The sequence below is a fragment of the Haliaeetus albicilla genome, chromosome 24 (assembly GCF_947461875.1).
Source record: "Haliaeetus albicilla chromosome 24, bHalAlb1.1, whole genome shotgun sequence".
Taxonomy (NCBI): domain Eukaryota; kingdom Metazoa; phylum Chordata; class Aves; order Accipitriformes; family Accipitridae; genus Haliaeetus; species Haliaeetus albicilla.
This window is the reverse complement of record NC_091506.1, coordinates 15,023,038-15,049,131: the sequence shown is the minus strand read 5'-3', so window position 1 is coordinate 15,049,131 and position 26,094 is coordinate 15,023,038. Positions and strand designations below refer to the sequence as shown.

Here is a 26,094-nt window from a genome sequence, read left to right as displayed (position 1 = left end):
GGGACTTGTGCGAAATCTCCCGGGCGTGGGACTCCATCCCCCACAACGCCTCGCTGCGGCAGACCCCGCAGTGTGCGAGGAGTCCATTGGCAAAGCCGCGCTCCGCGGGAAGCCTATCGCCTCCCGGCTCCTTGTACGGGGCCGGCAACCGCTGTACACAGCGGGAGAGGCGGGGGATGCGTGCTGCTGCCGTGCGTCTCCTCAGCCTCCGCCGCCCCGCTGGCAGCCGCGCAGAGCCATGAATCTGGGGTAAGGAGGGAGCGGAGGAAGGGACTCGCTGGGCTGGCGGCGAGAGCCACTCCCGCCGGCTGGGACGCGGCCCTGACCGGGGAGGGACAGGGACGGCCCCGGCCCCGGCCCCTCACGGCCCGGGAACCTGCCCGGCCTTTCCCTGCGCAGCGGGCCGGTGCTGCTGCTCTGAGGGGAATCCGTGGCCCGCCAGCGTTAAGGCGCTTAGTGCCTCGCTGCCGCGGCAACGGGAGCGATCTGCGTGACAAAGCCGAGAGCCTAGGAGACCCTTCTCTTGGGAGGGCCTCGGGGAGGGGTCTGGAAATGGTTTTAGGCGGAGGAGATTCTGGGAACACCGCGTTTCGGCGGTGCGAGGACCGCTTTCGGACCCGGCCGGTCGCGTTCCCTCAGGTCAGGGCAGCCCCCCCAGCGCGCCAGCAGGAGGAGCGGGGGGGGGGCGGAGGGCGCCAGGACCCGAACCCCTCCCGCGGCCCCGCCGTTCATCGCGTCCTGCCCCGCCGCCTCCTGCTGACACAAAGCCTCTGCGGAGAAGAATAGGTGCTGGGCTCGGCTTTGCTGCCGTTTGCTATTTGAACGTCTAGAGTTACAGCTTCAGGCACCTCTCTGCTGCCGCCTTGATTAGAAAGTTGCTTGCGAGCTTTAGATGTGTTAGATTTCTAAAAATGTTTTTTTTTTTAATGAAAGACAGCTTGAAGATAAGCGTTATTTTGAACATTAATCTTCATATTACATTTTCTTAAATTAACACATGGAAGAAGGAAAAGCGTTTGAGTACTTTACACCCGTATACCTAAACACTACCAACTTTTTTTTTTTAAAACCCTTGTAACAACGTTTGTTCTGTTTTAAAATGTGGACTATTTTGCATGGAAGCACAATTAAAAGACTGTTTTGAGAATACAGCCTGTCTTTGTGATCAGCTCTGGCATTCAGGGAGACTTGTTTAGCATTTTTTTGTAGCGCACAGTTTATATTGTTAGATCATTAAATTCTTGAGGCGAGCGTATTGCTGTATATAACAATACAGAGCGGCACCTTCAGCGTGAAGATTTACTTTGTAACATGCAAATTCAAATTTTCCATTATCAATAATAAAAGTACACCCTCTTCAAGACCTGTTGATTTCTTCATATTAAGTAACTTCTCACAAATGTAGAAAGCTTGGGCTATGAAAGACCGTCTGGACCAACAGTAACTACAGTGTTGTAATTAACTACAGTTGTCCTTGTTACTAATGTAAAAACCTTACCATCATCAGATTACTTAATATTTCAGATTTCACCTCCCTCCCTCTCTCTCTCTTATTTTGCAGCGATGGACTGAAGCTTGAAACTGAAGTGCTGGGTGGAAAGCCTAGGCTAATTTTGGCTGCTACTGGTATTTTTTTTTAATAATTTATCTCAAGTAATCTTTAAAGCTTCTTGAAGTTAAACTTAAGATCCAAGCAACGTGAAACACAGCTTTATTGAAATATTCTTCAGATTAGGAAGAATAGTTACGCATTGTTATTTAGAACTCCTCTTAGTTACAAGCTTGATACTGAACAGTAGGTTGATAATGAACTTCTGAATAGTCTGCCCACTGGTGAACAGCTGGCAAATAGTCTTGACTCTTTACAGCTTGTTTCTCCATTCCTAACAAAAAGTACTATTATATATTGACTGGAATTACTTGATAATTTCTGTAAATTTATAGCACCTTACTTACCAAGGAAAAAGAGGCCTGCTTAATTTACACAGAATTCCATCATTACAGTCACACGTCTGACTTTAAAGCAGCTTTAGTATTTGGCAGTTGATGTTTATAATTTTCAATGAGCAGTTTATTTAGGCCAGATCTCATTACTACCATCTGAAATAGACTTTTTCAGTATATGTTCATAATTAAGCATTAATAAATTATATTTTTGTGATTTGCCAGACATAATGTTTCTATACAAGCACAAGTCCACTTTTCCTAACTTCCACATAGCAGTCAGGATACAGAAATTCTCTGTTTAATGCCCTCTAAATTATATTTCATTTTCTGCATTTACTAGACAACCGTGTGATGAGGTGTTATGGGGTATATTGAGTCAGTAAGGAATACCTTGCAACACCTCTGAAATAGCAATGCTACAGCTTTAACTTTTTACAACCATAGTAAGCATCATTGCCTGGATAGGGCCAGTGTACATTCCAGAGTGCTCCAAGATAAAGCACTACCTTTGACTTTGAACTAGCTTTGAACAAGCAGTCTTCTCCAAGAATTAACATGTTTATACAACTGATATAAACAGCACTTCCTTGAATTGAATTGTGTCAAAAAATGCATCAAATTGTATTACTTCTGAATTTCAGTTTTCTGCACTGTCAAATACTGCTCACAGGGGCTGAAGTAGGATTGTGTAGTAGCTTAAGCTGCTACTCGAGATAGTTGTTTCTCTCTTACACAGAAAAAGCCCAAAGTAACCCATAAACAGCACTTTGGCATGCCACATTATGTCTCCCCACTGTGATGGCAAAGACCCTATTTATGTTTCTTTATCCTTTGCACAGAGAGATGGTGTTTGCATAGCATGTAGAATCCCACTTTATTTAGTTTGTGAATTGCCGGAAGTGAAAAAGTGACTTTTACCTACTCAGGTGAGGGTCGAATGCTTGAGAACCCAGTGATAAACACGGCTGCAGAACACCTTTAGTACTGAACCATTATCAAGATGTTTCCGGATTTAATGCCTGTCTCTGCAGGACAACAATTCAGCATGCTCCTAAATTTTAAAATGTTCATCTAGGCTGGAAACTATTATTAGTGTGGTTTTGCAGGCTTTAAGAACAGTCAGTGTTCTCCAATATCTTTAATTGGTAACGCAAAAAAAAGGTATAGTCGGTACTAGTGCAAAATGTGCAACAACCACTGCCAGAGCAATAATTGCATAGTGCAGCTGAAGAAGCCTTGTTTCCAACAGATGTGTTCCACTAAAATATCATCCTACTGTTTTCTCTCCCTTTTCCACTAGCCATATGTGCTATTTTCCATTGGCCATCTTGTGTTGAGTACCACATTCCCTCTATTAATCTATATTATAATATTCTTTATTAATAAAGTATTATATTAAACATAGTACTTAATATTATTTTTGAGACCACTACACCTCTTTGCATCCTGTAGGATTTAGGTTAAAACACTGAAGAGTATGTCAGGGCATAGGTAAGGGGAACAATAATGGATGGCGTGATTATGCAAGTATTGTTTCTTTAGGCTATCAGCAATGGAGACAGATAACATCATGTAGTAAGATGGGGTTGGATGCAGGGACTGTCTTGGAAGGATGTGACACAGAAAGCAAACTGAAAAGTCACAGTAAACAGACAATTTAAAATAAGCCATTACCACAGGGCTCTCTGAGAAGCAGAATGAATAGCAGGGGAGGATCAGACTGGCACAATAATTTTAATAGATCTATATAAAACTGGAAATAGTTACTGAATATATCTGATCTTTTTTCCGATATACTCTTGAAGTGTGTACTGAAATTAAAAAAATATGTATATAATTGGGGCAGATGTTGTGGGGAAAGTACTTTCCCCCTGCCTTACAAAAATCAGATGAATATAACAGTTTACTAATTTCTCAAGATTGTTTTTCAGGAGGAAGTTGTTATTAAATACTTCTTTCATATGTTTGTGTTTGTTTCCCAAAAGATAAATCAAAGCCTGCAATGAAGGTAAGTGCAAAAATGACTTTTTTGGTTAGACCAGACCACACAAATTAACTAGTCAGTTTGTTAACACAGAAGTTTGAGAACACATTTGAACTGTCTAAATACTTGTAATCAATTATATTTGTGAAAAATAAATATGTACTTATGGGTCCCTTCCAACTTGAGATATTCTGTGATTCTATGATTTCTCAGGTTCATAATAGCTGTTAAAAAGGATGAATTAAAAGTTCTATAACTACTTCTACCTTTGCAAAACGCTTTAGTTTACTTTGCCAAGAAGTTACAGCAGCACAGGGAATCATCTAAATCAGAACTTTCAGAGACCTTAAAGCGATGCTGGTAAAATAGGGATGTGAAGTGTGTTTTACGTTCCAATTCAGTCGTATAGGTTGTGTCTGTCTAAGTAAACTGGAATGCAGTGGGTTGAGGAAGGAAAAAAGGCAGAGAAAGATCTCAGTACGTAGGAGATAATCAAGGACATTGAAAAGGATAAAACTTCAGTACAGAATGGAAAAATCAAGATTGAAATAATATTGGCTGTATGGTGAAAACATACCTGTTTGAAGCTGGGCTTCAGAAACACCAAAGAAAAGCAGAATTAATGTTTATTAATTCTTCTAAATGTTATGCTACATAAAGTTATTTTTCAGACCGTCATTTTTAAATACTCAAATTTAGGTGCTCTATTCTCTTCCAGGGTATTCGTAGTACTCTGAGTTAGTTTCTATTGATGTAACAGAGAAGAAAAATGATGCTTAGTTTGCTTGTTGCTTCAATCTTGTTTTCATTTGTTACCCATGCAGTTTTATTCCCTTATTTAATACATGGTGAAATCTTATTGCTTTAACAGATGGGTAATAAAGCCAGAGCACCTAAACAGGCATTGAGAATAAAGCATACTGGGCATGTTCCAAGGTCAACACAAAATGCTTGTATCAAGCAGGAAAACTTAACAAAACCAAGGAGTGAATCAAGCTTGTCAATGACAAAAGGTGAAAAACTGCAAGTTACTAAATACTCCTCACATGAAGCCACAACTAAAGATCACTCTTTGATTTTCCAAAGAGATAGCACAGACAGATACCCTGATTCAGAGAATCCTAATGTTGTTAAAAAAAGTAAACAGAAACCTCAAAACCCATCTGTATCAGCTGAAGACTTAAGTTTGGTGTGTTTAACACAAGAACAGCTTCAAAAGATTTTGATGACTGTAAAAGAAGGAACTAGAAGTATCTCTGAGACTCAAAAAGAAAAGCAAGAGGAAACGGGTAAGATGCCGACAGTTGAATGAGTTAGTTTCATGGAAACAGCAAAATGTGAAAACTTAACGTTGAGTTCGTAATTTAAGTTTATTTGCAGGCTGCAGAGATGTTACTCTTATGTTTAATGGTCTCAGATGAAATACTGTTTGTTATTGTGTATGTAAAATTGCCTGTTGCTGTTAGGAACCAAGCATTTGATAATTTTAACAGTAAAAACTAAGGATTGCTTGATAGTCTTCCAGTACTTTGAAGAGCAAAACAGCAGCAGTTCTATCAATATTTCATGCAAAAAGGAACCATTTTACACTGGGGAAAAAAAAACATTGAACTGCACTGTACCATTACTATTAGGAGTTTGGAAAAAAAACAAACAACCCAAACCTCAGCTAGGCCCTTCTGGTTTTGTGAAGAGATGAGGTCTTTCTATGTGTCTCGAGCACTACTGCATTTTCCTCTGACCCAAAGATGTACATGTATCTTTTTGCCTAACTGTAATATTACTGTTGAATAGTTTCTTGGTTGGTTTTTTTCTTCTCCAATTATTCTACTGAGAAGTGTAAGAACTATTGTGTATCTTCCTGTATTACATCCTTATTCCTGTTTGTGGACCTGTGGAGGTGGTCAGCTCTGCCACCAAGAATAAGACACACTGCAATTAAGTAGAGTCCCAAAGTCTGAGCTCTTAGCCCTGTGAAGTTGTAACTTACGTGTCTTAACTATACAAGCAGGGCTGAAAACAGTTTTGTTAAATAGTGGGGAATTTGCAAGTTTCTGCTTTTCTCAAAGTATTTACTCTGAATAAATTTTAGTGATCATATGTATATTTATTTTTTATATATATATATTTATGCTTTACCACAGCTACTAATGAGGCATCAGAGGAAAACATTGTAGCATTGCTCCAAAAAGCTTGTGAAGTTTCATCCATTCCAGATGAAGCTAACTCTGATTCAAGCCAGAAACAAGAAGCATATCCGCAGCCAGGACAGAAAGTTATGTACGTAGATCTGTGTTGTTGTCTACAAAAATTGTATTTCCAGTAAGATTCGTACTGTAGTTCTTAATCACAGTAAGAGTCTTTATAAATACTAATTGAAAAGTTACCTTCAAAATTAACAGATAAGCTTTTTAGGTAAAACTATTTTTTTTTCCCCTCCTTTTCTCTAGAAAGGATTCATGGAAACCTGCTGACATGTTTAGTACCTTGGGTGAAAGAGAAGGGGAGAAAGCCTTATTAGAATTTAGAAAGACCCAATGGAAGAAGGAATTAGGTACTTATCATATGCAGAATATATTTTTGATCAATTTATTACACTCAGGATGCAAAGAAACTTTGTGTTCCTTATGCTCTTTTAAATTTACTTAGTGCAGTTGCTACAAATTGGAAAGTACAGTTTTATTAGTTAAATTTCAAAATTTTACGCAAAGATGATCTATAAATTCTTGCAAAAATGCTTCTTAACCAAATAAATATTATCACAAATATATTCAGTTATGTTTCATATTTTAGGAGGTACTTGCCACCAGTTTTGTCACATTTTACCAGTAGTTGATAGCCATTATCATTAACAAATTAATTTGTTTTTTAATGGGAAAAGTGTCACCCTGATCTACAAGCATGACTGAATGTATCCAGTTGCAATTTGAACTTGAGAAACGGTTTGCAGTCCTGCCACATCACCAATGGGAATCTCTGTCACAAAATAAAAATGTTTAACACAGTAGTAAAATCTCTCTGACAGATGCTTTTTATGATTCACATGCAGGAGTGTTGTGTTTTGTTTTCAACTTGGGTGTAGACCATCTAGTTCAGGGTTTGATTCTGCATTGTCAGTAGCTTCCATGTATAGCTCCCTTGGTTTTAATAATATCACAGCAGTCCAAGACTGGTATAACAAAATGGAGAGAATTTATATACTTGGTTATTTGTTAGTTTTCGCTCTTTCCCTGGGACATTGTTAAGCTTTCAGTGTTTTGTAGACTTCTCAGAAAGATTCCCCAATTACCTGTACATCTCCGGGCAGAGACTCAGCCACTGTCCTCTTAAGAGCAAAGTCACGTTTAGACTGATTGGTCAGACAATGGTGACTTACTCTTGTAATCCATTTTACAATCAAAATTACAGAGTAGACATACATTGCTGCCTTTTTTTTGTTGTTGTTAAACTGCTACATGTCTGTATTAGGAACTCTTACTAGAGTTTGTTTTTTTGAAGATGAACAGATAGCACTGAAGAAGAAACTGAAAGAAACTTTGGAGGGAGAGGTGGGTTATTTCTGGGAAAAAACAGGAAATAATAAAACCCATAAAGAGAAAGTGGAAACAGCTGACCCAGATAAGGTAAGGCTATCAATAAACACAGAAGAGCACACAGTTTCAACAGCACAGTTCCAGAACAGTTCAACTTTTAATTCATACAGGATGTTCTTTTCTGTACAAATCCAGGAGAATCCAATCTCAGTGGTCACTTTAAGCTTGTTCATGGCATGAATTGCTGCAACTCCCTGTTTCACACTTACCTATTGCTCCAATTTGTAGCTTCACAAATTAAGATCCTTGTAGCATGAACAACCCATTCTTGTCCTTGGATGTTGATTCCTACCTAAAAGGTATAAATCTTTTCTATCTGTTTTGAGAAATAGTCTCAAACGTAATTCCTGGTTATATAATTATTTACATTGTTCTTGAGCTCTGACATATATTTGATTGCTTACATAAAAATGAGCATAGCAAGTTGACTTTAACCTGCCTTTTTAAAAAGTCAGGTGTCACTCTGAAAATGCTGTGTCAGAAATACGTTATACTCAGATGAGACTTCTCCAGGGAAATTGATTTCTGTTAAACAGAAGGTAGGGTTGTACTTGCTATCAGTTATTACAGCAAAAGCAAATTGCTTTTTTGGTGGCTTATTCAGCATTCCTAGAAAAGTTACTACTCTGCCCTGTAAGAATTTATTTCAATCTACATAATTAAGAAATACTGGGTATGAGATGCTTAGGTACAAGTTTTGGCTGAAGTTTTAATGAATAGCAGCTTCTAGAAGTATAATTTACTTGTTTATTATATGTTAAAGGCTATTTAATACAAACAAAACAGGTGAGCTAAATAAATCAAGTCTTAAAGTGGTCACTTTATTTGCAGCCAATGTTTCCAACTGACTCAATTATTACCACTGAGGAAAACTCTGTCTGTACAACTGCTTTAACCACAGAGGCTAATAAAGTTCCACTGAATGTTTCAAGTGCTCCAGCTAGGCAGTCTTCTGATTTTGGTTCAGCTGTTAGTTGCTCAGCAATTGTTTTGGGGGTAAGATTTTGAAATGCATGCAGGTTTTTTTACTTATTTATTGACAACAGATGTATATCTTCAGTAGTTCTTTTAAACCAGAAGAATTCAGTAGACCTTTTTCCTCTATCTAAAGAATTGTGTCTGAATGAATGTTTATCAGAATATTGATGGTTTGAAGACTGAGCATTTTCAAGGCTGATATGAAGAACAGCACTAGAAGTGTGAGATGAAGTGTTAATTAGCTTTTTAAGTATACGTTTGTCATGGTTTAACCCCAGCCAGCAACTAAGCACCACACAGCTGCTCACTCACTTCCCCTCCCCTCAGTGGGGAATCAGGGAAAAAAAGTAAAACTCATAGATTGAGATAAGAACAGTTTAGTAGACAGAAAGGAAGAAAATAATAATTATAATAACAACAATAATAAAATTACAATAATAAAAGAATTGGAATATACAAAACAAGTTATGCACAATGCAATTGCTCACCACTCACTGATGACCAGTTAGTTCCTGAGCAATTATCCACCCCCCAGGCCAGCTGCCCCTAGTTTATATACTGGGCATGACATCACATGGTATGGAATACCCCTCTGGCCACTTTGGGTCAGCTGTCCTGGTTGTGTCCCCTCCCAATTTCTTGTGCCCCTCCAGCCTTCTTGCTGACTGGGCATGAGAAGCTGAAAAATCTTTGACATAGTATATACACTACTGAGCAACAACTGAAAACATCAGCGTTTATCAACATTATTCTCATCCTAAATCCAAAACATAACACTATACCAGCTACTAGAAAAAAAAATTAACTATCCCAGATGAAACCAGGACAGTGTTAAAGAAATAGAGAAGTGGGAACCTATCAGAAGTGTAAGACTTTAAAAAAAATACATTAACAGTAAAAGATTGAAGGAGTAGTTTTTGAGCTATTGCTAGTAGGTACTGATTGAAGTGTGGCACTTGTCAGCATTGAAAGTTCCCAGTGCCACTGGAGTTCTTTAAATAATACAGATACCCATTAAGAAGCAGAAACAGAAGAATAAAGATGGTATCTAGAATTTACTTGAGATAGATCACTACTATTAGATCATGGTGCTGAATCTACCTGGAACACAGACTGAGCAGTGAACCATAGGAAGAAGGAAGGGATTTTTATTCATGATACATATAAGTAAGGTTCTTTGGAGTGAGAGGCTGATAGTTCCAGTTAGAAAAATATTCAAAGACTGGCTTATTTAGCATCTTTCCAACTGAAGCACTTTTATGGAGTAGTCAGACACTTGCTGCAGTTACAAACTTAACATTCATTTTTTTGTGCAAGAGAACAGCCGAGTTATGTCTATCAACTGAAGACAAAGTTTTCTGCCAAGTCTGTATTATGTGGCTAGACAAGGTACTGAATTTTTTGTACAAGGAAGAGACTAGCACGTATCTTATTTCAGGAAGCTGTGCCACAGGAACGACCTTTTAGTGCTTTGAAGCATGAGCAACAGAAGAAGTGGCTTGAAGAGTTGGACAAACAGAAGGAAGAAGCTAAGCTACGAAAAATAGAAGAAAAACTTAATTTATCAAAGGTATCTGTGGTTTAGAGAGACTTTTTGGAATGAGAGAAGTTTTCCTCTATGTTTTTGTTCTGAGAAATAAAAGATGAAATCGTAGGCTTAATGAAGTAGTGACAAAGATGTAATTGCCTGCAGCATGTCCAGGTTTTCACCATATGTCCACAGGACAGTCTAATTGAACATTCAGCCAGTAGCTGTTCCAGTATTGTGGTGGCAGAGAACAACTACTGTGTGTCTGGTGTGATTTGTTAGAGTGCTTGCTGCAGAGATGAAGACAGTGATATTACTATTTTTTTTTTTCTTTCCCACCATTGTGCAAAAGCACTAGGGTTTGGAAGGTGGTGTAGAGACACTGGCTAGAAACTTTGTAAAAAGAAATTTTCTGTAGACTACAGAAGGAGGGAGAAAAGACAAGGAAAGTTATGGACAGCTACAGTGTGTCACAGTGGCGTTCAAATCCTGCTTCTAGAAATACTATTTTAATATGTGTACACACGTATGAAACTTCTTTAAACATTTACCCAAAAAGTACTGAAGAAAATAGCCTTACCTTTTTTACCCTTTGGTTTTTCTAGGCTGTTGAATGTAGGTCTCTTACGCTGGATCTAGAAGGAAACTGTGGCCAGTATAGTTGCTTTGCAGGTGGAATACCTGAAGAGGCTTTTAATACTGTCACTGTTGGCCAATTTGGTCAATATGTCTTCTTCATACAGAAGCTGACTTCTTTCCTTTACATGTTACTATTTCTACTAGTAGTAGTTTTAAGGTCAGTGAAATACTCTGCATTCTTATACAGCCCAATACTGATACGCTCTTCCAAAGACTCTTTGTCTTTTGAAGCGAGATTGTGCTATTGCTAGGATCATAATTTCCAAATTACTGTACACAGCTTTAACCTTGGGATTATATCTTTCACCATGCATGAGATGTATTCACATCATGAGATGTTCTGTATTACTAGTGAACAAGAATCTCAGTTACCAAAACTTGATTAATATGAGTATTCATAGCCTGTGGCCTTCTGGATTAAAAGGCTACAGTTTTTACTCTCAGCTGAAGCATTTACAGCAATTACACAATTCCTAGACACAAATTCTTCATTTTAATTCCACAGTTCATAATACTAAAAGAGAGCCTTCCTACCCACCCTCCAAAAAAACCCCCTTGTTACCAAGGTTAGTTACATACCTACACACAACACAAGTCTTCATTTCCTAAGTTGTTGAAGTGATCAAATTTCCTTTATAAATTGACCTTTGTAACTGTGAAGGGAACACAGCTGTGAAAGGTTTCTTCATTAGCTGCCTTGTTTTTTAATTTGATAGGTGTGGTGTGGGAAGATGGTTGCAGTCACCAGTGAGTAACCTAACAATAATCTCACTTCCAGCCTCTTTTTGAAAGGAAATTAACGTGCACTTAATCTCATTTTCTTCAACATGTTTTTTTTCAGGTCTTGTGTTATACTCTCAACCCTTCTGCATATTGCACCACAGACTTGCATAAGAGTAAAGTAGATTTTCCAACTACTCTGATCTGCTTCTACATCACAGTGTTCAAAGGGAACAAAACTCAGGGAACAGGAGGAAGAATAATTTGGATTCTTATTATTTGGACTATGATTTTCTTGCTTCTTTTAAAATAGGTGTGAAACTTTTCTGACACAAGGGAATTGTTGTTTAAGGAAAGTACTCCTGGGAAGTTTATTGGATCAGATTATGTTAATTTTTTTCCTGCATAATGCAAGTTTTGAGGCAGCCATTCTTCAGTCCCTCCAGGGAAACGGTTCTTTTAGTCAGAAGAGAAAACCTTCTCAGTACCTATAGCAAAAACAAAGGGCCCTTAGGTAAAAATCTTTTATTAGTGATATATTGGAATGTCCCAGTTGCCAACACTGAGCCAAAAAGATAGGCCTGGGTGGTACAGAAGACAGACTTAAACCCAGTATGTCACCTCAACAAAAGTGCTAGGTACTTTGCTAGGATAGCAGTGGTGGCTGCTGTAGGTGGAAGAGATTTTGAAAGAAGGCTTATAATAGACCTGTCTAGCTGAAAATAGAAAGTTAGAGTTTAATATCTCTGCCCAAAGCACATTAATTCTGCTACTGTACAGACTTAAAATGGAGGGGGTAAATGTAGGACACTGTAGAAGGTACCACTTGTTCATGTTACTAGAGGGAATATGTACATGATGGGAGGAGAGCATGGCAGAGTGGACGTGGTACTGACCTCTCCATCAAGCAGTTCCCAGTACTCTTAGAAAAATTATAGAATGGAATAATAATTTAAGTTGAAAAACCAGTACCAAAAAGCCTGATTCCATGTTAACTTAGTCTTTTATTATTCAAAGGTTTTTTTCACTTTCTAATTTTGGGGTTTTTTTTCTGAAAACATAGTAGCAATATGTTTTTGCTGACCAAGTATATGGATCAGCAGGATAATTTCTGATCTGACTTGCTTTTTAAGCAAAAGAAACACTTCTGTTTTCCTATTTAGGGAATTAACTACATTTTAAGCAAAAGAAACACTTCTGTTTTCCTGTTTAGGGAATTAACTACTGTCTGTATTGTAGCTCCATAACAGAGCTTTTCAGATGTTACTGTTGTACAAAATGTGTATTGTCTGTTTTGTTAACTGTACTTTATAGAACAGCGTAATTAAGCGCGTTTCCGTTTTTTTTTTTGGTTGCTTCACATTTATTTAGGCTGAAGAGCATGACAGATGGGCAATGCATTTTGATTCTTTAAAGAACCACCTTAACGCTAATGCACAACACCCCTTAAATGGAATGTACAAAAAGCAGCCTGAAAGTCTTTGCCTGTCACCTGACCCTAAGGAGCTGACTGCTTTTATTCACCCTTTTTCACCTGCAGCTTTAGGCAACCTCATGCCCTTAAAGGTGGGAAATGCAGAAAAAGCTGCTAAAAACAGTGCTTCAGAACAGAGTCAGAAAGTCAGGTGAGTGGACTTTGTAAGGGTAATCATCTTCCCAGCCAGTATATTTCTGATACCACCTCAAAAATTAAAAAAATAAATTTGAATAAGATTCTTTAAATCTGATTTTTGGATCTTATTTATTTGGCTTTTGCTTTTTTCAGAAATACCTGTTGTTTCACTTTGAAGGACACAAGTGCTTCCATTGTTCATTAATAAAATTTACTGCAAATAACCTTACTTTGTTCCTTAATAAAATGAATTTCATAATTGTAAATTAATTCAATGGGATAACCTCAATATGAAAATATTACTTGAAATCTAACTGATCCTAATTAAGAAGGGATTTAAGATTATTTTTTAATGATTAAAAACATTTACATGTTTCTTTGTTCATAGTTTCCTCCGTTCAATGACAGCTCTCCTGGACCCTGCACAGATTGAAGAGAGAGACAGGCGGCGGCAGAAACAGTTAGAACATCAGGTAGACTTTTGTTTTAAAGCCTTAATGCTATTTTAATGAGAAGAAAGGATGAAAGGTCGTGTTCTCTCATGAATAAAGCATGAGATTTAATATCAGAATCCATTGAGGCACTTGACTCCTATGCTTCAGATTAGATGTTTACAGTTGTTTAACGGTATTTCATTCAGCTAGACTCTACAGTTTTCTTTTAATATTTGTAGAGAGATGCATTTCTGTAACTGAATTCTTGCCTCAAAAAACATACAGTACAGTCTTTAGAGCTCTTGTAGGTTTGTGTGCGTTTTTCTTCAGTCTCCCCTGTCATCAGGAGGACTGATATTTACAGATAACCCGCCATGAATCTTTAAATTTTTATTCACTTTATTGCCATTTGCATAACTTCCGTCGCACTCTTAACTGAATACATATCTGCATGATGATGTCTCTAGCACAGTGTAAAGAAGTCTTAGTATAAATGTAATGAGCCTGTTCTGGTCAAACTCTGCTAGATCAAAATACTAGCTTAGAATACATAAGGTAAAAATCAGACCACCATTTCTTTACAAGAAAAATAGAAGCATTTCTGAAAACATAAAAAGCTACTTCTGTTTGTCTCTAAGTATTTCAGACAGCTTTATTGGGCTGGTGGTTCTGCCCACCCCCCCAAAAAAAGGAAGGCAGCTACCTCTCTTGTGAGAAATTAAAAGAAACAGAAGTGTTTGAAATAAATTGTCTTGATTTTTTTTTTTATTCATCCAAATATTATTATTCTACATGTATATGGAAATACATGCATAAATAGCTTGCAATACCTTAATGTTTTATCTTTCAATTTTCCTTTTTTTCTGATACTACTAGAAAGCAATAATGGCTCAGGTAGAAGAAAAACGGAAGAAGAAACAACTGGAGGAAGAGCAGAGAAAATGGGAAGAACAAGAGGAAGAACAGCGCCTAGCACGAGAAAAAGAACAAATGCAGAAACAGTTTGAAGAAGACATGCTGAAACAAAAACAAAAGGAGGTGGGGTTTTACATTTTCTTTAGTACAGATAGTTGTAATAATAGTGGGTTTTGAGGAAGATGGTTCTTGTTCTTCACTTTCAAAATTGTGTTACCTCATCATTTTGAAAATGAACACTATCTGAAATTTAGACATTTGAAACCAAAATCTGTTTCTTCAATTAATAAACTTACAACACCATACAAGTTTAAGGCAGGTTTCTTTTTTTGGATAAAGGCCTTTTCAGGAAGAGAAATGATAAGAACTGGCAAAAACTGAATTGTAGTTATAAGTAATGCAGAAACATGCATTTTTAGATGCAAATTTTAAATTAAAAAAACACCTCAAAGTCTGTGATCCAGTTATTGTTGTAACTTGATGCTTTTAAGGTGCTTCAGTACTATGAAGTTTATCTGACTGGATGTGCTTTCACTCTGGATTAAAGACTTTTCAGAATATAGTCTAGAAAAAGCATTTTAAAAGTCATTCATGTTCTAGAGCTTTTCCTCTGTAACTATTGCTGAGCTTTACATACTCCTTTCTTATAAAAGTTAAAGCAAAAGTACATTTTGACCTTTGGTAAGACAAATTTTGCATTTGTATACATTCTTACCTCTGTAGAAGGTTGAAAGCCTTGTCTGATGTTTTATTCTTCCTTTTGGCACAGTAGCAGCTATTACTGTTTGCTTCATATTTGGAACAGTAGCAGAATTTCATGATGTCATAAGATAAAGTGATTCCAAAAACACACCCTTCTCTAAAACCTGCAGAAATATGGATCCCTGATTTCTCTGCGTTTTCTGGATGGAAATGTATAGCATCTGCCTGTAGATGCTAGAACAAACTGGTAAAAAATTGGGCAAGTCATCTTTGTGATTGCTCAGCTCCTTCAAAACATGTTATGCTATCAGTTGTTCTTTCCACCTGCAAATGCCATAGGAAGTGGGGATGAGATGGTAATAGCAGTTTGGGAAGGAGGTTTTCCTTGGCCCAGTCTCTTCCTGTGCCTTGAACCTGCTGAGTCTGGAAACTGTAACCCTCATTTTTAGGGATGCTCTGCCTTTGTTAGGGAGGCTTCTACTGTCTCCTTTCTGTAGAGGTAGGAGGAAGGTGGGGTTTTTTAATTACTTTTATTTAGGCTTCTTTTATTTCATTAAACCACATGATGTAGGAATTCATAGATGGCTGAAATCAGATGGCATTTAGCAACATATGAATTTATTAGAAAGGAGATAAATATCCAAATAACTTTGAGGATCTAGATGCTTGCTTTTTAATGCTAGGATTGAACATCTTTCATTAGCACAGCAGAGGTTCTGAATTTATCTTTAAAATCATGATGCAATATGTAACATATAATTTTTTACTCAACTAGTTTTGGTTTTGTTTTTTTAAAAAAAAAGCTTTACCCAAAATAAGAATATCTGTAAACCCTGAGGATTAGATGGGGATAAAATAATCCTAATAATTTTATTCTCAAAATAAATCATCACGTATATTTACTTTTTTTTTAAGGAACTTGTGACTCTTAAAACAAATGAGCTCTATCAGACAATGCAGAAAGCTCAGGAATTAGCACAGAGATTAAAACAAGAACAGCGCATTCGAGACTTGGCTCAGAAGGGACATGACATTTCAAAACTTCAGAAGAATCTTGGTGGTGGCAAGTACAAGTCTTTTCATACTCAGTTTGCCTATTACTTTGGTGTTTGCATGCAACCTGTTCGTGGGTTTTGTTTTGGTTTTTATTCCCCTGTCTGCTTTTGGGTCAGAAATTGTTCCTTTGCTTCACGAACCAAATTTCATTTTGGCTTATTTACCTGTCAAACAAATAGCGGTGTTAACTAATATGGAGAATATTGTATTTTAGTAAGCTTCAAATACTATATTACATAAAGGAAGAAATATAAAGATATTATCAGGAATGCATAGGGAATATTCAGACCTATGTGCTGTTGATTAGATTTCCAGTGAAAAAGGGAGAGTATTAGGATCTGAACAATAGTTCTTAGTCTTGTTTTGAGTTCTAAACCACCATAGTCTGATAACTTGATAGCATGGTTTAAATGGAACATTTAAATAAATGGAACATTTACTAAGTTGAACAACTTCACTTACTTCTTTTTAGGTGATACAGAATTTGAAAATTCTAATACTGGCATTTCACATCAAAGTCATAATTTTTCTGATGACATTAAGAGTCACATTGATGAGCAGACTTCTCCTCGGAAAGACACTGCTGTACAGACAGGTATGCAGCCCTTTAAATTTAATTACTGTGATGTACCTCAAGAACGACAGTAGAACAGTGTATTTGTGAAACTGAGCCAAATCACTGTCATTCACAGTGTAATAAAACTAGAAAAAAATACTTGGACAGACACAGGCAGGTTAGTATATTGCAATACATTACTATATTCTTCTAAATAAATGGTATGTCTATATAGTTGTTACTTACCAGTTAGAGATTCAAATCATGCAGTCTGAAATATAGTGTTGACTTAGAGTCATGGTCACAAGCCATGTAGGACTCCATTTTTAAGGCATTTAAATATATTTGTAGTAGTCTTCAGTGTGAATGTTCACAGGTTTACATAACGTGGTTTGGTATTGAGCAGGGCTGGGTTCCGAATGAATCCTTGAAAATATTGGCAGAAGCATTGTCAATAATCACAGAATTAGAAAACTAGACTTACTAGAAAATGAGAGCTTACATTCAAATGTTTAGAAAAGCTTTCTACAATTCTTGCTAAATAGCCAGACAGAATTGCAGGCCCATCTAGACAGAATACTTTCCAATCTTTATCTTGATTTTTGCATCACACCGTTAAAAAACCCAGCTCAAACTTAGTCTGCATTTATTAAAGTTGTAGATGAGGTGTGAATGAGCAGATTCAGTGGAAACTTACAGTCACTTTATGCCTTGTATTTAGAAATTTATTAGCTTTTTCACTTGTCAAGTGGAAGCTTTATTTTATTTCTGTTTGCTTAAGCAACAATTAATATTTTTGGTTTTGACAGTGCTGGTAGAAATTTTACTGTGAATTTGGAGAGTTTACAAATTTGTAACAAATAATGGTTTTGTGTATGCCCCTTAGTAAAGAAAGAAGCTGAATTGTTAGTAATTTAAAAATTGAACAAAGTATTTCCATTGGAAGACAAGGATTAGGAAAGTAAGTTATTCCCAGTAGCACTGTGACTATGACCAAACTCATGAGCATGCTGAAAAACTAAACAGAAGCTGTGTTTTGCTCTTTAGCTTTGGGTACTATGACAGAAGAAGAATTACACATTTTAAAATAATGTTCCATTTTACATAAATTTTGCTTTACAGTGACTTGATTTCATTCTCCAGTCTTTTTTTTGCTTCTACTGATCCTATCTATCTTCTACATCAAAAAGAAAAAAAAATTATAAAACTGTAACAAACAATTTTTGAATAAAATCAGTAATGGTAGATTGAACACATACAAAAGTCAAACAATTAATTTGAATATCTTAGACTTGGAGTTAAAATATAATTTTTTTTATTTTTTTTTTAGATTACTTTAATACTTCAGAATACACTGAGTCAGCTGAGGAAAGAACTGTGTGTTGCGTATCGCCTGATATTTCCATAGAATATAGAGAAACCTCTAACAGCAAAAAGTACCAGAAGGAAATGCAGTATATAGATAAAAATAAAATTTCAGGAAAAGAGACTGGTGGCATTTACAGCGATCTGTATGAACAATATGCAAGAAAAGAAAGACAAATTAAACTTTCAGAAAAATACAGCAAAAGACCTGACTGGAACATAAACAAGCCTGGGAAAAGATACATTCCAGCATCAGAAAGATACCCGAAACAGCTACAAAAACAAAGGGAAGAAAACAAAGTAAGACGACAAATGGAGCTGCTTCAGTTGGTAGAAAGAAATACACCTGGGAATCTCTGCTCAAAAAAGGGTGGTTATTCAGACAAGTCTCCTTCACCTCAGGAAGAAATAAATATGAAGAATAAGGGACACAGAGTCAGAAAGGTAACTATTTGGTCTTTAACAACGATGTGTATTTTTAAGACTCTTGTTCCACACTGTTTTGCCTGGATGGGAATTCAGTTATGTAACTCAAGCACTGAAAATTTTCCTATTACTATCCTTTGTGTAAGGAATGGTATTACAACATTGTTTTGTTCATCATGATCAGAAGAATATAGTCAGATCTTGTGACTTAGCTTTTACTGTTATTCAGTCTTCCAAAGTGTTGATTCTCTTTATTCATTATCATTGATTCATTATGTAAACAGGGAGCTTGATTGGAAGCATTGTGCAGGATAGAAGGACATCATTGACTTGCCTTTTTTTGTCCAGTCATTATGTTTTGGTGATGGTTGAGGTATAGGAGTACCCGTTCAAGAAAACAATTTTTATTTTTGCAAAGAATATGGATAACTGAGAATGTACTCAGTTGTCATAGAAATGCATCCTCCTCAGTGGAGTAATTTCTTCTCCATTTGCAGTAAGCATGTATCAGTATAGCTTGTGGCTGGGACATAAAAGAATTTTCATTTAAAGAAAATACTATAAAATATATTCATGCCTTCTCTCTCTCTCCCCCCCTCTCTCTTGCTTGCTCACTCTCTGTATATATGTATCTGCATATGTACACATAAACACCTCACTTTCTCACACCTTCCGATAGAAAAAATCTGACATAGAAAAGGTGGCCACTTCGATTCTGTTTAGCCATTTGTTTACTGTGGCTACATACACATATTTTAGAAGCTGTGGGTATTAAAAAAAGAAGTATGTGAAAATACATAACTGTTCACATAGGTATCTTTAAAGATTTATTCATTTGTTAAAGTGTGGTTGCTTTATTTGAGGTTAATGGTAAATCATGAGTTTTGTGCTCACATTACTGAAAGGTAAATGTTCAAGAATTTTGCACCTGAGAAGTGGGGCAATGAATTTTAAGCAGATTTTTAAGATAAGTAAGCATTGTTTGATACCATAAGAAGTATGGGATACATTAATATTTTTCATTTAAATAGAAAACATCTACTGACTGTATCTAGAAACATGACCTTTCCTTTAATAATCATTATCTTGGGCTGAACTTTTCAGGTTTATAAATGCAGTTTTCCAAGGTCATTGGAAAATATATATAGCATTTCGATAGTGCTTATAGCTGCCAAAGACATGGAAAATTGGAGTAAATCCTCTGGTAATTTGTTTAATTTAGTTCGTAGACACTACAAGTCTCTTTATTGCAAGTCTTTGATAAATACCTTTCTCCTGAACCCAGGTCAATCAGTCCTTTTGGAATTTCAGAACAAACTTTTCTTGAAAAATGAAAGCTTTTTACTAAAAAACATGGAGCTTTTTATTTTACTTTTGACTTTCTTGGTTTTCTCCTAGGAAGAACAATTACATAAGAATCATATGAATGAAGAAAGGTACGTCAGTATTCTGCATTAATGAAATGTATACATTTATGGTGAAATACACATGCTTTTCTTTCCTGATTTTTAATTTTTAAAAAAAATAATTTAGATGCATCTAATTGTCTACTATTAAAAATACACAAGACCAGACAAACTGCAGGTATAAAAGCAGAGTAAATGAGCAAAAGTCTAGTCCTGTGAGGATTCTTTGTCTCTACTATTTGAGAAAATTAATCACATTATTTAAGTACTGTATGGAGTTTTTTTAACTGAAATGGTTTCATACAGATCTGAATCACCACCTGTTCCAGCAGTTAAGAACAGATTACACCAAGTACAACAAAACCAGATACATGCTTCTAATCTTCTGGTGCATAACAACAATAGAAGAGAGAAAAATACCAGGACAGGTACACAGCAGAGGAGCTCACCTCCTCCTGTTACAGAAGCTGGAAGACCTCCCTCTTCACAATTTATTCCGTATGTTCGAACAAATGAAGTATATTATCTTGATCCAGATGCGCCAGTGACTAGACCTTCAACACATGACCCACAGTATCGACAGTTTAATGGTACTGAAATGTATTGTGAATTTATTCATGTAGGAGAGATGTTACAGTTATTTAGTTCAAAGTGCTACAATTTATACAATTTGGCATTTGTTTTTACTGAATTTTGCAGCAACCCATGTGTGTCACAGCACTGTACAGAAAGCCTATGCAACCAAATGATACTCTGTATAAAAAAAAAAACAACAAACCCCCAAAAACCCACAGAAAAATAATAAAAAAAAAAAGGCAACAACATTTCTTATTCTTTTATCTGCCTTTTTTCTCTGTTTACCTTTAATGAAGTATGATTGCACTTCGCTGGCATTTTGTATATAGATTTGGGTTTAGGAATCTTAAGTGTTGTTTGACTTTAAAATAGTGAACATAATCTGATAGCAACCAAAACCTGATTTTCACAAGCTGTGAAAATCTACTGCTTCAAAATTAAAGCAAAATTGATAAAGAGTATTGTTAACTGATTTGATATACATTTACTTTTAGATTCTTACCAAACACCACGACAGATTTGTAGCTCTGATCATGTTAGAGATCCTCTTCTAAATCCTGATGTAGTTAAAATCAGAGAGAGACAACAAGCAATTCTCAAAGGATTGTCAGAATTACGCCAGGTAAGCCAAAAGTTACTGGCTAAACTTGTATGTGTGTATATATACACTGAAGTCAAAACGAACATTGCAGACTATTATTACATAGTTATAAGCGTTAGTCTTTAAATCATTTTTCTATCATATATGATTAAGTTTTGGGCCGTGTACTCTACTTTTGTTCCCTCTTACTAATTTTGTTTTTCATGCATTACTTCCACCTTTGGGCTGTCCTTGGAGAGAGACTATGGACCTCCTTAGTCCTTAAGATTAGCTATGAAACAGCGGCGTACCTGAGAAAACTTGATACCAAGGGGAGCGGCTTGATTAGTCTCCAGGTTTTGTTAGTTAGGGTTGCCTATAGTAAGACTGTTTCAATTTCAAGGAGGAAAAGAATAGTATTTTAACAAAACACTAGAACCCTTGTTAATGAAATTTCAGTTCTGCATTTTATGGGTAAGCCAGTCATGCATGACAGAGCAGTGTGGTCGGTGCAGAAGAGTTACTGGGGTGGTACTCGTGTCAGTCCTGAAAAAATACTGTAATTTGCAAATTTGAAGAGTGAACACTTAAAAAATCCTTCCAAGATAGCTGTTCGTTAACATGTAAAAATCAGGATTTGTCAATCAGCCAGATTTAGTGAATGTAAAATGAAATTTAGTTTAATACTACACACACATGAGCTCCTGAGACAAAAGCCTGTGTATGTTTGTATACATTGTTCTATTTGCAGTAAGTTACTGGTAATGATTAGATGTATAGGATTGCCAGAAGGATTTTGAATATGGTGAGACTGTCTTTAAGGATCCACGTTGTAGTAAATTAACGAAGCACAAAAGATTATAGCTGGTAACTAAGTTACATATTTTCCTGATTGGAGTCAGAATACCAGGAAAAATAGTCAGGCATCTAGTTATTATTAAAACATGAGTGAATTGGATACTCCACCTGTTGGCAACAAGGTTTGGCCCAGATTCAAACTGCAGGTCTGGACAATCACATGAACAGTTTCCTTTTATGCTTCTAAATGGCCTGACAGGGGACTGCAAGACAAAAAAACCCCCACATTTACCTTTAGGTTTGCATTTTGTTCTTGAAGAACACTAAAGATAAATATGTATTAGTATCTTCCCTTGTTTTTGAATGGCTCCATACTAAAAGTACTTTTTTGCTAGCAGCACTATTTATTTTACTTTGCCTTAAGGTAGAAAAATTTCATAAATTATGAAAATAAAGGTAAGAAAATCTGACAGACTTAAGTACAACAAAACTACCAGTAGTTAATGCTATTAATTACTGCTGGGCTTTAGAAAGACAGAAGCTCTGCCATGCATACATCATGCTTCAGTAGTAGGTAAATTCCTTGTGCAAACGAAGGGTCATGGTTCTCCCCAAGTTACTAAGAAAAGCTGTGACCCAAGAACACCAAAAGGTTGCCATTTTCTAATGGCTTCCAGATAGGTTTTACTGGATCTGGTCTTTCCCAATGCTCATTGATATTTTTGTTAAATATCTACAGCTGTTAAGTATCTTGTATTCAGGCTTCATTTGTCAGTGGTATTTTGGTTAAGAGTGAAGCCAGCCTCAAAGCATAATTTGATCCTTGTGCTTGCTGAGGTAAACAAAAGCCATGAGCATTTAAAGAGGTTTAAGGTGATAATACCCCTATTGGCAAACTTAAGAGACAGGAGCTTAGGGACATTTTTGATGGATAGTATATATTCAGGTCTTAACAGTGGCTAAAAACTATTGCTAAGGTTAGTCTTTCTATGAACCTTGGTTCTGGAAGAGAGTTAACTTCTTTTTTAAATATCCTACTAGCTGCAGAATGCATTTAGGGCATTAACTGTTGAACTTGGGTATATCTTGCATACCTAAGTATTCTATACTCCTACAGATGACACCTGTTTTGCATCACTTATTTCACTGAGAAAGGAAGAGTAATGAAGTATTTTGTATGAAATATAATTTAGACAAAGAGCAGAGTTTACTTTTCTATTTCAGAAGATAATCTAGTCTTGTTTTTAAAATTTATATATACATGCATATATATATATATAGGATTGATAGTTTTAGAATATATATATTCACAACATATTTGGCCATTCTTTAGCTGCCTTTTGTCTGGGGTAATTCACGGCATTTTTGACCAGTCTTTAGCCTTTGAAATAAATACACACCCAACTAGAGTGATGGATATACAATCGGGCTGTTTCAGTAACAGTCTGGCTGAACTGGCTGACCCATGGAAGGCACCAGTGAAAACAGAGGGCAGATGAGGGCCTTCCGCTGCCAAAGGGAGGGTGATTCTGTCATTGCATTTGTTATATGCCAGCAAGTCTCTTCCTATATTTCAGGTGACAGCAGCAATAGGAACTATATCAACAGACATCTGTTTTCCTCACTGAAATCAAGAGTCAGTGGAATAAGCCCAAGTTAATTCATCCAGCAAGTGAATTAAGCATTTGTGAAAAAGAAGGGCCAAAGTTTAAGAAAAAGGATAAAAACTCCAGCTATAGTCAGTACATACTAGAGCATCTTACTTTTACTAAGGCAATAAAACCACGTGCCAACATGCTGTAGCCTATAATGGCTAAGTGATCTTGCCAGCCACCAGCAGGCTGTCCAAGGACAGGCAAAGAAAAAAAACCCAACCTCACTACTTGTCCCTGTGTAGATATTTCACATTACTTTTCTCTAGGCCCTTTTTATTACCTTTGCAAACTATGTGATGACTTTGTTCCAGTTTTCAGTGTTACTTACTTGTTTCTCACCTTGGCTCTGGGTTGGCTTAGGGCAATTTATTGCATTAGCATGTTTTGTAACACAGTGAGATGCAAAAAACACTTAATAAAAGTAATTACTGACAAAGGGACTGAACAAGTCCAATGACCCATTAATAGAAATAGCAGATACTGTTGATCAGTGAGAAAGCAATTCATCAAGTGATTGAAAATAGGCAGCTGCTGCTTCTGGAAGGATGCAAAGTGAAGTCTTAACAGGCTTCTTTTCTTTGCTAAGTAACCAAAGCCAGTTCTGCAGGACTTCTCTCCCCTTCCATGCCACCAGGAATGCCCTAAATTGTTATAGTACCTGCTGGCTTGCATTAGGTCTATACTGAGCTGTGCCAGCAGCCTATAACCCTTATCTTTGAGACAGGTCTTGTAACTCTGAGGAAAAATACCATTGTAGCGGTTCCTTTTTTTTTTTTAAGCATACCTCCTTAGTACTAAATTACTTCTGACAGGTCTAAAACGGATGGAGACAAAGAGGCCAAATGTATTGATATATACAAGCCTATTAATTACAGTAAAAAGACTTATTTTAAATTTATGGATGTACTTGACATAGCTATATCATGTATTGCTTATCACATGGACAAGAATACACTTCCAGGAGTTGTTTTTTTATCGCAGGCTTTCTCCATTATCTAGTACTTACAGGAGCCATTAACAAAGCAGGAGCTTTTTACCTTTTGAGAGTAAATATGCCTATCCTAAAAGGACTGACACTGTTCTAGTTCAAATGATAATGCTGTCCTTTTATCGTAAGAGTATAATTTATGTTGCCTAACCCATCAAGGTTTTGGGTTCAGCTTCATACAAGAATACGCTAGAATACTACAAATGTAGTGACAATGTACAGAGGAGTGAACAAGTTAAATTTAATACAATGGAAAAGTCCTTTTTCCTCTGCATAGTCATCCTTGGAAAGTGGACTGGCTTCCACTTCAGTCACACTGCAAGTCTTTTACAGACAACAGGAAATCTTGAGTTCCCTCTCTACTGAATGTATTACATTGTACTGCTTTTTTTTTTAAGAAGTCAGTCAGTCATATATTTAAAAACCACTGAGCCTTAACAAGTGAATTGTTTTAAAATATGAAACAGTGACACTTTATTAGTTCAGGCTGCACGAGGAAGACAGAACATTGACATTTATATTCCATTTATTTCAGGGCCTCCTGCAGAAGCAGAAGGAGTTGGAGACTGCTCTGATTCCCACTATAGCACAAGAAGAGAACGTTATTTTGCCATTTTGAGGTACACATGAACATTCTGAATTCTTAAAATGTAAATGCACAGCACTTTGCTACTGTAATTAATTATGAACCATCTCTATCTTTTTAATGGAAGACTTAAATTATGTGAACTTTTGACAGATTACAGGGTCATGTTGCTTTTTATATTGAAGATACATTAAACTAATGATGGTGTGTCTGTTTAGAATGGTCTTCATGCTACCTGAAGATGTAGGTCCATTTAATACAAACCACCAAAACACAGTATAAAAATGTTACATGGGTTTTTTTGTAGAACTCAGTGTATGTATTTTGATAAATAAAAAGATGAAGATGTATTCCAAGTGGCTTGGGTAGACTTTGTTGGTATTTTTAACTATATGAAACTGCTTGTACTTAACTATTCAGATAGCTTTTAGGCTTAGACACTGCGTATTAACTCAAGTAATCCCAGGTTCTAATACCACAGAAGTGCTGGCTATAAACTTTTCCCCCCCTCTCAATTAAACCAGGATAGCACCACTTAATAGTACAGTGTGCTGGGCCCAAGGCAGTAGAACTCAGTTTAAGGAAGTTTTCTTATAAACAAGGTCCTGAACAGATCAGTATTAAATGTTTACTTCAGATTCATTTGCTTTTAGTCTTCGAAAGATAGGATAATCTGGAGTAAAACTTTCTCTCTAGACCTCTGCAGAAGATGCATAACCTGAATTCATGTTAGTTGTTCTGTGATACGATGTGATAAATGTCAACAGAACATCCAAACTGAGACTCCTCCCAGCAGGGACTGTTCTTAGACCTAACCTGAAGGTATCTTACAGCAGTAGCGAACAGTCCTCTCCTTTGTCTGCCAAGTCAGGCAGTAGGTGAGAATCTGCACTTGATGTCAGAGGTGGCAGAACAGTTCTTCACAAAATCCATTAAGGTTTATTGATACAAGGGAGTTGGGGGTTTTTGAGGAATTAAATAATCTTTTTTTTTTTTATTTATTTGCCATGTTTGGCGGGGGGGGGGGTAACAACTGCTACATGAGTCTAG

General features: G+C 36.5%; 1 protein-coding gene across 6 annotated transcripts; it reads left to right on the top strand.

Annotated features, from left to right (window-relative positions):
* The first annotated feature begins 108 nt into the window (after positions 1-108).
* Positions 109-25,394, top strand: CCDC66 (coiled-coil domain containing 66). 6 transcript variants are annotated; one of them, XM_069812280.1, is made up of 19 exons: positions 109-249; positions 1,562-1,626; positions 3,933-3,955; positions 4,803-5,220; positions 6,076-6,211; positions 6,382-6,485; positions 7,430-7,554; positions 8,356-8,520; positions 9,941-10,072; positions 12,761-13,014; positions 13,390-13,474; positions 14,312-14,473; positions 15,968-16,115; positions 16,581-16,703; positions 17,995-18,473; positions 19,854-19,891; positions 20,168-20,451; positions 20,932-21,059; positions 24,994-25,394. In XM_069812280.1, the coding sequence occupies exons 1-19, from the start codon at positions 239-241 to the stop codon at positions 25,075-25,077; spliced, it is 2,964 nt and encodes a 987-aa protein (XP_069668381.1). In that variant the 5' UTR covers positions 109-238; the 3' UTR covers positions 25,078-25,394. The 6 variants fall into 6 exon arrangements, with proteins under 6 accessions (XP_069668381.1, XP_069668385.1, XP_069668386.1 ...); XM_069812281.1 differs by having other exon boundaries at positions 114-249; positions 3,879-3,955; XM_069812284.1 differs by lacking the exon at positions 8,356-8,520.
* Positions 25,395-26,094: the final 700 nt, after the last annotated feature.

Bases quoted from the DNA above. Each gene is read 5' to 3' on its own strand.
- CCDC66 (XM_069812280.1), top strand. The intron at 14,474-15,967 runs GTGGGGTTTTAC...TTTTTTTTTAAG, and splicing joins TGAAACAAAAACAAAAGGAG to GAACTTGTGACTCTTAAAAC. The intron at 19,892-20,167 runs GTACGTCAGTAT...GGTTTCATACAG, and splicing joins AATCATATGAATGAAGAAAG to ATCTGAATCACCACCTGTTC.